General features: G+C 38.4%; 1 protein-coding gene across 5 annotated transcripts in view; it reads left to right on the forward strand.

Annotated features, from left to right (window-relative positions):
* Positions 1-8608, forward strand: part of PPP2R2A (protein phosphatase 2 regulatory subunit Balpha) — a 40538-nt gene extending 31930 nt beyond the window's left edge. For all 5 annotated transcript variants that reach the window (XM_069801078.1, XM_069801077.1, XM_069801076.1 and 2 more), the window contains 7 exons: positions 2150-2315; positions 2879-2991; positions 3263-3440; positions 4395-4559; positions 5161-5330; positions 6167-6258; positions 7595-8608. In XM_069801078.1, coding sequence (XP_069657179.1) covers positions 2150-2315; positions 2879-2991; positions 3263-3440; positions 4395-4559; positions 5161-5330; positions 6167-6258; positions 7595-7874 — 1164 coding nt within the window. In that variant the 3' untranslated portion in view covers positions 7875-8608. The remainder of the gene's footprint in view (positions 1-2149; positions 2316-2878; positions 2992-3262; positions 3441-4394; positions 4560-5160; positions 5331-6166; positions 6259-7594) is intronic.
* Positions 8609-11352: the final 2744 nt, after the last annotated feature.

Raw genomic sequence — 11352 nt, forward strand, 5'->3', positions numbered from 1 at the left:
GGTGTTTAGGGAATGAACAATGGGGACCGGATTCCCTAATGCATTAGTTATGCCATATGCACTACTGTCTAGAGCAAGTTTTATATGTAAGAGTATCTAAAAGACAATTGTTGAAGTACTTTGGTTGGATTTATGTACCACCTTCTACCACACTACATTCCAGAGTGCTTTACAGACCATACGCACAGGAAGAAAAACACTAAAACGCAAGTGCTCTGTATTGAGTTATACAAGCTTCTGTAACTTCACCCGCTGCCAAAATGCTGCCACCTCTGGGTTGGAATGTGGCAGCCCATCTGCAGTGCAAAGCAAGGGGTATTACATAACTATCAGGCAGGAAATGAATACTGTATCTAATTGAAACCGAAGGAGGAATTTACGTAGGCAGCCTGTAATTACCTAAATTGGAATTTAACATGAGGCACTTGGGCCAACACCTCTTCTTGCTTTGATTTTTTTTTTTTTTTATTTTTTATTATTATTTTTGAGTGCCACGAGCTGGTCTGATGGTTTAAATTTTGCTTTTATCCCAAGGGTGGACTGCATATATTCTTCCTTTTATATATTATTCTAGTCCTGTAGAGTTTTACTAGAATACACAAGAAGTATACTTGACTCAATCATTATGGTAAGTATGGAATTGAAGGAAAGTTCACTGAATCACGACCAGCATTTCCTAAAGCACAATACTTTAGATGTCGCCTGTTCTAGCAGTGACCCTGCTTAACTTGTTAGGTCTAACTGAAACTTAGAACAAAGTTCCTTCCGTTCTCTAGGGTGGGAAAGCCAGTATAATTGATAGGTGTGGTACAATATTCTTGTGCCAAACTTTACTTCTAAGCATTTTGTCTACTTTTCCCTCCCCCACAGCTTCTTGTAAAATGTAAGAATTCCTGCTGGCTATTAATGTCAGGGTATGAAGCAAGAGAAAATGATGCAAGGAATGTGACAAATGTGGGCTAGCAAGGATCATATCAAGAAGTATGTTTTAGTGAGGTGTTAAGGGATGAAATGGATGGAAGGACATGAGACATACAAGAGAAGGAAGGAGCGAAGTAGCTCGTGAAGACCATATCACAGGAAAGGCATCTGATGGTGCAACCTCTTGAAGAAGGTGGAACAGGAATATATCACAAAATTAAGCTTGAATTAATTTCAGGTACACCTAGTGAGCGCTATTTCAGAAATAATTCCAGTTTTCTGTCACCTTGCCCATTGGAGGGAATTTAAGGTTTGGTCCATGCAGTGCAATATTAGTGCTAGGAAGCCCCTGCCTAAAACAAAGCTTTTAGAGTAATCAGGCAAGTTTGGAGGTTTTTCAGTTTTTCAAACAGTTCTATCCTGAGCAGGCTAACTGCAGATGTGACTTTTAATGTCAAAGACGTATTCAGCAGAGGTGTTAAGTTCTTTGCCCCCTCATCTCCAGAATGAGGAAGAAAAATCTTCTTAAGCAGTTTAGAAGGTCTCAGGGAATGTGGAGATTATGAACCAGAATAGTGGAGCTGCTCGTATAAATTGAGAGGCGACATGTGGTATTTCCATAGTGTGCCTAGCAAGCTGAACTTACCCACAGAGTAGATTTGCTCTATGTGTGGCTGTGTATTTCTCTTGGGGAATATTCTCTTTAAAAAACAAAAGTGGAAAAATTAGAGGTGAGAGAATGATGAAGATTTTTGAGTTTTTTAAAAGAAGAAAACTTATAATCCCTAGAATGTTTAGGCAAAATGTTAGTTTCTAAGTTCAGTTGCTTGGAATTAATATGAGAGCTTGCTGGAGATACTATTCACATGGCTGAGGGGAGTTTCTGGAAACTTTGGGAATCAAAAGCTGCTGCGATAACTGTTTTTTCTCTGATGCTTTCTTAGCCAAAATAGTAGAAACTCTAATTGAGTTCTTGCAAAAGAGGTGATCCTCATTTTGTTCATTCTGCAGGCTCGTTACAGTAAGGCAAGTTGTACACCAAAGGATACTTGTGGCAAATCTGGCATAGGCAACAATAGGGTATAGAAGTCTTAACCTATTCTTATGCTAATTAGCAATCTGCCTATGTATCTTGCTGCATAAATATCTAGTTCTGGCTTCTGCCAGCAGCCTTGAAAAGCATTCTGTACACTGCATATGTATCTTGATCATGTAATTCTCTTTTTAGAACAAAACCCAGTCTCACAGTAGGGGAGAATACAATGTTTACAGTACCTTTCAAAGCCATGAACCAGAGTTTGACTACTTGAAAAGTTTAGAAATTGAAGAGAAGATCAACAAAATTAGGTGGTTACCCCAGAAAAATGCTGCTCAGTTTTTATTGTCTACAAATGGTAAGTCATTTCGTAACAGTTAATTTTGCATGGTAACCTGTTGTTACATTGGTTTGCTATTACGGTTTTGTCTAATCCTCTCTACTTTGAAAAGTCTGGAAGCAAGTTGGTTTTAAATGCAAGTATCTAGGGATGTGGCTATACAAGAGTTACGCTGTTTAACTCTACTGTTGTTCTGTCTTACCTGGATACAGAAGTCCCACAACAAGAGCTGGTACTTTAGTCATTTTTGATTTGGTTGCTTTATAGCAAAGGGGCTTAGCTAAGCTGTCATTCAGTACCTTCGTATGTGTATAACTAACTGTGTGAGAGCTTATATTAGTCATTCATAACAATCCTGGTTCTAACTGAAACTTGCTATAACTTCTATAAAAAGAACAAACTGTGGAGGAGGTCTTTTTAATGCTTTTTATCTTGTTTTCTCCAAGCAGGATTTTTTGTCTTTTTTGGTACATGTAGGTGGTCTTGTCTTGTTTGAAGGCTTCATGTTAAAAGTGCATCAACTGTGAAGACTAGTAGCTTTGCTAGAACTTTGATTTTAAACTGTGGCTGGTTTATTTCAGATAAAACAATAAAGTTATGGAAAATCAGTGAAAGGGACAAAAGACCAGAGGGTTATAATTTAAAGGAAGAAGATGGACGGTATAGGGATCCTACTACAGTTACAACACTACGGGTGAGTAGTTTGCTCTCTCTGAATTAGCCGCATTCAAGTGATTTCTTCTCTCCCTCCCCCCGGGGACGCAGATTAGCCTGTGGCTCAGTGAGTACCTGCCCCATCAGATTATCAGCTTTACATTTTCTGTGATGCCAGCTGGCAGACACATTTACTTCTCAGGTGATTTTGAGATATTTTAATTGGCTTGGTGTACTGAAGGACTGTGAGTGCCAATGTGTTTGTAGTACGTTTGCATCTCAGACTGTCATTGCTTTGTGGTTTTTTGCAGGTGCCAGTATTCAGGCCCATGGACCTCATGGTTGAAGCTAGTCCACGAAGAATATTTGCCAATGCTCACACGTATCACATCAATTCCATCTCCATTAATAGCGATTATGAAACGTACTTATCTGCAGATGACTTGCGGATTAACCTGTGGCACCTAGAAATTACAGACAGAAGTTTTAGTATCTTTTTTGCACTGTTTTATATGATGGGAACAGCTTGGTTACAACAAAACTGTTGGATTGTATTTTCTTTCATGAAAAGCTTTTTATATAGCGTGTTTCTCCATTTCCTGGTTATTTCTCCCTAGTAGTTGTAAGGACTTTTACTTCTGGAGAGGTGGTTCAGCATGAGCAATATAAGGAGAACTAGTCATTTGAATGGTGAAAAACAGACTCTTTTAGAAGAGAAAAAAGCTTAAGGTTTCAAGTTAGATGAGCAGTTCTGGAAGGGGGCATTACAGTAAATTATTGTGTGAAAATTTTCTTGAGTTGCAGTAGGAAGCAAGTCAGAGGACTACCATCCTTGTCTCAAGAATGTTTGTGGGGTGTTTTTTTTACCTTCTCACCTAACCATCAACCCCTCTCGCATGTGCGCCTACAAATGTCGCAGGCAGTAGGATCACAGGAATATGTGTTCAGTCCCATTGCTGGGAGCAGAGATTTGTGGACAAATCAACATGATCCTGAGCAGAAATCACACATGCCTTCTTTATAATGTAGTAGTGTAATTGGAATTTAAGCAAAGTAAAGTTCTATGTGAGAAAACTTGGGTGACATATATCTAGTATGGAATTAATTACTGCTGAAGTGGAGCAAAAAATTAAGCAGGCTTGTGCTGTTAAGAATTAACTTCAAACTGATACAGAATGCAATGTTATGGTCTTGCTTTCTAGACAAATTGTGGAACTTAATTTTAACTTCTATCCAGTTTTTGACTGGGTCCCACAGCCTTTGTTGTGGAAGCTTTGTCCTGCTTCCAAATTTTGAGCATTATTTTGCTTTTATTGGCTTGTTTTAATTCTGTTTGGCTATTTCAGATATACTTTGGCGAACTGAAGAAGCATTGCTGAATATATTTAAAGCTGAAAAACATGTTATGAAAACTGGGGAAAATTTCTTAACAAAATGCTGTAGATATTGTAGATATTAAGCCTGCCAACATGGAAGAGCTCACAGAGGTGATAACAGCTGCAGAGTTCCACCCAAACAGCTGTAATACATTTGTATACAGCAGCAGTAAAGGAACGATTCGTCTCTGTGATATGAGAGCATCAGCACTCTGTGACAGACACTCAAAATGTAAGTTCTGTCCTGCATTGTTGATTGTCTTTTCGTGGAATATGGTGTCTTGCTGTTAGATGAAACTAAGCACTCGGAATCTGTTAAACACTGAAGTCTGTGTCTATATTTGTGTTGGATTTCTGTAGTGTATTGAATAGATTAAAAATCTAAATAAATCTTAAAAAGAGATTTTATATTTTGCCAGAGTAAAAGTAGTGAATAAAAGTATTAGCAGCTTAAGCTGGGGAGTCTGCCTAGACAATAGGACTAGGAATGGCTTTCTGCAGGCTTCAGGAAGTCAAATACTAGTTGTTTAGTCTGTACTTTATGCTAGAGATCTATGTGTGAATGAAGACTTTGAATATTAACGAGTAGTTCACTTATTTAGAAGCTGACTTTGACTTGCTATGAAAATAAAATGTTTCAGGGTATGGGAATTGTATTATAAGGCCTTCTTGTTGAAAGTTATTGTATATAGTGCAGGCAGACTAGCCCAAAGTGGCAAGCTTAATGAGAAAATGTTAACATAATTTGGGTGTATCTTCTAAGAGACAGAAAGAAAAGAACATGCAAGAGACATAAATTTACCTCTTGAAATGCCTATCTTATTTTTATACAGTGTTTGAAGAACCAGAAGATCCTAGCAACAGATCATTTTTCTCTGAAATCATCTCTTCCATATCTGATGTCAAATTTAGCCATAGTGGTCGATATATGATGACTAGAGATTACCTGTCAGTGAAGATCTGGGATTTAAATATGGAAAATAGACCTGTGGAAACATACCAGGTATTTGGTGAAGATGATGTAGGCTAGAAATTAAAACCTTGAAGGATGCTCAGTCTTAATAACGGTCTTGATGTGGCAGTTAAATTTTTGTCTATAGATCACTATGTCCAGGCAAAGCATCAATGAGATTTGTGGGTTCCACACACGTGCTAAAGGACCTTGCTATTTGCAGGCTGATTGCAGAACCCAAACCCCAGTTTGGTTATGAAAAAGCCTCCCTCTTACACAATGGAAGTGTGGAGAGGTAATCTTCAGCCATGAGATAGCACATCTCTCAGAGTCTTCAGCTGACTTTCATAGTCTGCTGTTCTTTCCTGGAGAAAATAGGAGGTAAAACATTTCCTTTGCAGGAAATGTTTTTAGCTGGCACTGAGAATTGATGTGGTGTTCTCTTTTTATAAGAAAATTTGTGAAGGGATCCTCTTTGTCAAACATAGGAGGAAGATCAGTCACCAAAGCATGATTTTTAGAAAGAAGCAAAGTCTGATAAATCATTTCACATATCTGAAAAGGTAGTGAGGGTATGACAACTGCTCAGAGGGGAAAGCATTCTGAAGAATTGCCAAGTTTTTGGAGATGTTGCTTTCCCCACCCTGAGTGACTTGCTACTATTTGAGTTCATTTGAAATCTCTGTGGAGCAGAATATGGTAATTCATGTGTCTGTTCATTTTGTTCTTTATCCATACAGTCAGAGGAGGGAGCTGTGTGTGCTCTTGTGGGTAGGGTGTAAGCACTGTCAGATACTTAATTACTTTTGGAACAGAATCTATGAAGGGTATTCTACAGGTATGCAAATTCAGTATTTGTTCAGTTTATCGAACTAACTCTTTTCCAGGTGCATGAATACCTCAGAAGTAAACTTTGCTCACTGTATGAGAATGATTGCATTTTTGACAAATTTGAATGCTGTTGGAATGGATCAGACAGGCAAGTTTAATTCTTCTCTATATGCACTTAAGACCTTTCCAGGTTATTCTTAAAACTGGCAACTTGAAGTATGGCCTTAAATATCTGTCTGGTTTTAATCATGGACTGGCTTGGATAATATTTTAGTACTGCAGTAGACTTTAACGTATATATATTAGCTCTTAACCCTTGATGTTGTAGCATAGGATTATAGAGAATTGCCTTAGTGTACTGAGGAGAGGTAGAATTTGACTGGAAATGGAGTTTTGTCACTTCGCCAGAATGAAATATTAATCTAATGTTACAGTTGCTTAAACTGGAGAGATGGGCAAAGCCGTAAGATTAGAGATGGTTTTCTGCAAACTTTAACTGGTGAAATACTACCAATACCCTAATCCACTAGGTTAATTATTCCTAGTGATGGTGTGTTTTTCTTTCTTTTTTTTTTTTTTTTTTTTTTCCTCCTGTGTCATCTGTTATGATCTGACTTTGGAATGATTTGTATGGGAATAAGGCCCATGTACTCAAACCTGGTTGTTTGATCGCGTGTTCTATCTGTAAGAATCTGCACCAGGCCTGTTGGGGAACCTGCGTGTGTGTGTGTTCTGTTTAAGCTGCCTTGTCAAAAGGTAGAACACTTGGGAAAAGCCTTCTAGGAATCTTCTTCCTTACAATGAGTTGTCAAGTTTGCCTGGCTCAGGCATGGTTGACTAGGCAATAATACCACTTAAGGCAGCTATCGCCTTTGTGTTAATGATGTCATTAACTGCTTATTTGCTAGATGTATATCAGCTCGTTGTATCCCTATCAGTATCATCAGACACAGTGGTTTTTTTTTAAACTTAGCATCTGTCTGTTCAAATATTTTTTTGAGGCAAAGGAAGGACAGGGAAGTAAGTAGGTGTATTTGTCCTTCTGAAAAGCTGATACAGAATAAGGATCTCCTATAAGGTATTATCACAAACTAGTTATGTTAGTTAGTACCTAAATTCATGCAACTTGTGGGTAACTGAAATTACATGGCTAAAAATCCGATGTATTTGGCTTTCATTAGATCACTTCCCTATGTGTGCATGAGAATCAAATTGAATGATAACATTTGCATTGAAGTGCTAGATAACAAAGTGTGTACCTTAAAAGGTCCAGTTAAGGAGAAAGATACCTTTTTTTTTAATATATATATATCTATAAAACATTCAAATGTCTTAGTTTCACTTGAGAATGTAGAAGTTATGGGCAAGGCTGCCTGCTTTCTGCTACATAATAAGGCATGACCTTAGTTGGAACCCTGAGGTTTCGTAAAAGGGGAGGTTCTTTTCAACTGAACTGTTAATTTTTTCCTTCCCCCTCTCTGCAGCATTGTCATGACGGGATCTTACAACAACTTCTTCAGAATGTTTGACAGAAACACAAAGCGAGACATCACCTTAGAGGCATCCCGGGAAAACAATAAACCCCGTACCGTTTTGAAGCCACGTAAAGTATGCGCAAGTGGTAAGCGAAAGAAGGATGAAATCAGTGTTGACAGCCTAGACTTCAATAAGAAGATTCTACACACAGCCTGGCATCCTAAGGAAAACATCATTGCTGTAGCTACTACAAACAACTTGTATATATTTCAAGACAAAATGAATTAGGGTTGGCATTCCTAACTGAAGAGTCCACTTCCTGCATAGTTGAAATAGTTGAATCTAGCATTTGTACCTGTAAACGAAAGAGAATGAGAGGTCCATTATGGCACCCCTTTCCAGTGTTTAAAAATGTGCCATATGACAACACACTTTTATAGCTACATGGAGAAAGCTCTGTTGATCTGTCACTGCGTTCTTCTCCATGTCTGCTAGCCATTTAGGTGAGGATAGGGCACTTTTTAATTTAAATGACTACTTGCACCATCTTGCCTAATGGACTAGATTGGACTGTATCAACATCGGTTTACTCCACTTTTTATGCCTTCCATTGTGATGACGTCAAACACAGGGAAAGCCTTCAATCATGCTATGGGATTTAATTGTGTAACCTCATTACTGTATCATTCGTGGCCCCCTTTTTTTATTAAATACAGCTCATTCTTGCTGTGGCTTGTAGCATTCCTCCTCCTTCTGGCCTCCTGGACTCCCCCTTTCCCTTTCATCCCCCTCCACCTAGCCTTGGTGGTGGTGTATAGAAAAAAAAAAAAAACCACACACACGAAATAAAGCACATGAAATGGGTCCGTTTGGGGTCAGTGGTATAGGGGGTCTGTGTTGCAACAAATGTTTTAATAAACAGTTGACTGTAATCACTCCTTGCCGTGTCTGGCACCAAAAAAAGAGAAAATAAGGAAAAAAAACAAACAAACTACTGAATAAAAGTGACAAAGAATGGAGAATCTGTTTTCTTTTTTTTAATCTACCTCTTTATACAAATACTCTGTGTTTTACCTTAGATGCATGAAAATAAAATGATGTTTTTTGTAATGATTTTAACCAGTATTAATTATTTTTCATGGGAATGAAGAGAGGGAGGGATTTCACAAGTATCTGCATTCATTCATGAATGACAAGAATACCAGCCATAGTATGCGTTGACCACTTCCATTTCAAAACCATAAACTGCTGTCAGATTTTGCCATGATCTGAACAGGTCAGTTACTCTTCCAGTGTCCTTAAAGGCTCTTTTTTTTAAACTATTGCTTCAGTTGGAACAGGAATAGAATTTTCAGGTTTTAAAATCCATTTTATGGGACTAATGTCTTAATGTTTAGTTTCGTCCTGCTTTTACTGCCTTGTTTTAGGATACGATACCTTTAATGCCTTGTTTAAAGCGCAAAGTCCCCTGTGGCTTTTTAAAAAGTTGTCTGAATTCTTGTCTGGCAGTATGATGTTATGTAGTACAAAATACCATGTGATTACATAGATAATTACTACACTGCATTCTGAGATGCTCTATTTTCTGTATTTTATTGCTATCAGTAACTGAGTGGAAATGTAGTTTTACCATGCAAGTGTTTCTTCTGGCTTTTGGCTTTGCAAAGTTACTGCACTTACAGAAATGTTAAATGGTGCAACGGTCAGAAAATACGTGGAGTACAGAAGCTGCATGAAATAAGTGTTCATAGTTACTTGAGAGATTTAAACTCTTCAGCAAATAAGGCTTATCCAAAGATGAACTAGATATTGATGCTTTATAAGGCTCATGAGTTTTTACCTCCAGATATTTTTGCTAATTGTGCTTTTAGGTTTATTCTTCCTTCACGGAAATGTTCAGAATGAAGTCATAGTGAACTTACTTTGACTGGGAGAACTTTTACTTTTCAGTTACCTATATTTAAATTATTTCTGTGGCTTAGTTATAGGTAGTTATTGTAATACCTCTATTATTTGAACAACTAAGATACTGTTTCTGCTGTAAAATTATGGCTGGGTTAGAGGTTGTTAACAAGACTACTATTGCAACCATACTCTAATTTCTTTCAGTCCTTGTGCAGTGGTTTGAAAATGTAAAAAATCTAATCTTTATTAGATCTGGTTCTCTTAAATACAGTATTTGTCTTGTAACATGCATGCCTGACCATGAGCCTTTGTAAGGATTTTACCTTTTTTTTTCTCACCTGTTAGCCTTGTAAAAAATTTAACTGCCCCAGGGACAGCAGCTGTTTTCCAATGGGTGAATAAACTAGTAGGCCCTACTCGTACTTACATAGCATGTGACTAATTTTACTCAAATGACTATAGTTGCTAATAGTTAAGGAAACAACTTGTTGAGTAACATTAATCATGTGTATAGGTGTTTACAGGATCAGGGCCAAGGTTTATTCTTTATCTTCTCGCAAGGGCAAAGAGGTAATTAGACGCTTCTTTTGCATCAGAGCTGGTAACATTCATCTCCATTTTGCAAAGAATGGCGTAGGTTTAATAACTGCTATTTTGGGAAGATCGATGGTCGTGGTATCAAGACTGCTGCTCTTGTGCGTATCTATATCCCGAACGATGCACTGAATATCTGACAAGTTGCTTAGCACAGACACAAAAAGAAGTGAGGATATGAAGACGACACAGAACGGAACAGGTAGATTTCACATAGAACAGAGTGCAGCCTCCTAGCAATACTACATTCAAGCAAAACTGCCTCTTGGACCTCAGCTGTGCATGTTGGGATGGAGTTGGGGGTTTTAAAGGTAGTCTTGGGAAAGCTTTGTGGTTTTCGTCAGTAGCAGTGATCCCTGGCATGTCATCTGAGGTTTAATTTACCCTCACCAAAACCAGCTACTGACTTTGGTGTCATACTATCCAACTAGATAATTCTCTAAGCACACTGTCCATTGACATATGCTGTAAATCTTATATTTTATTAATAAAAGTATGCATAGAAAACATTTTGTCAGGTTGCTTTTTATCCTCTTTCCTGTTCTCCTTTTTCTCTATTCACAGGTATTTTTGAAATTGCTGATTTCTTCCCTACTGCATGTTGAACATACCCCATTCTGCTAGCTTCTGAGTTGTGATTTCTGGGCCTTACCCTAGACAGCTTGCTAGGCTGGGTGGGTGCAGGGGTAATTCTGCAGAATTCTTGCAGAAAAGCAGCTGCTCTGTTCTAGCGGTCTCTTCCAGAGCCCAGCGAAACCAATGCATGTTCTCCATTCTCGGTCCTTGAATACCAGCTAAATACAGACAAGGAGTTCTGTTCCCTAGTGTCTTGTCTTGAAGCCAGTGATGCTACCTAAATGCCAACTACCACTTAAGTGGTTAGTATCTGCAAAATTACAACCATATTCTGAACCACAGTGATACTACTGCCGCCAATTAACGTTCAGTGTAAGTTGGTTGTCTGACTGGTACAATGCTGCGGTATAGGCAAGTTCTGTGGCTGAAGTGCCTGCTGCCTTGAAAACACGTTGGGTATGCAGCAACACCCTGCTTTCCCTTACTGTTCTGTTGAGGCAGGAGTGTAACTTCTACTCCAGCATTTATTACTTAAATACTTATTCTTTTATTCTCAGCCTAATTGGAAAAATCTCAGAGCTGATAAGCAGGAGCCTGTACTTTTCCCCCTCTTGTGGAGGGGCTGCTGGATAATGGAATACTAATTTGGGGGGGGGGGGGGGGGTGTGTTTATTGGCGGCTCTGGAATTGG

This window comes from Haliaeetus albicilla, chromosome 13, assembly GCF_947461875.1.
Source record: "Haliaeetus albicilla chromosome 13, bHalAlb1.1, whole genome shotgun sequence".
NCBI lineage: Eukaryota > Metazoa > Chordata > Aves > Accipitriformes > Accipitridae > Haliaeetus > Haliaeetus albicilla.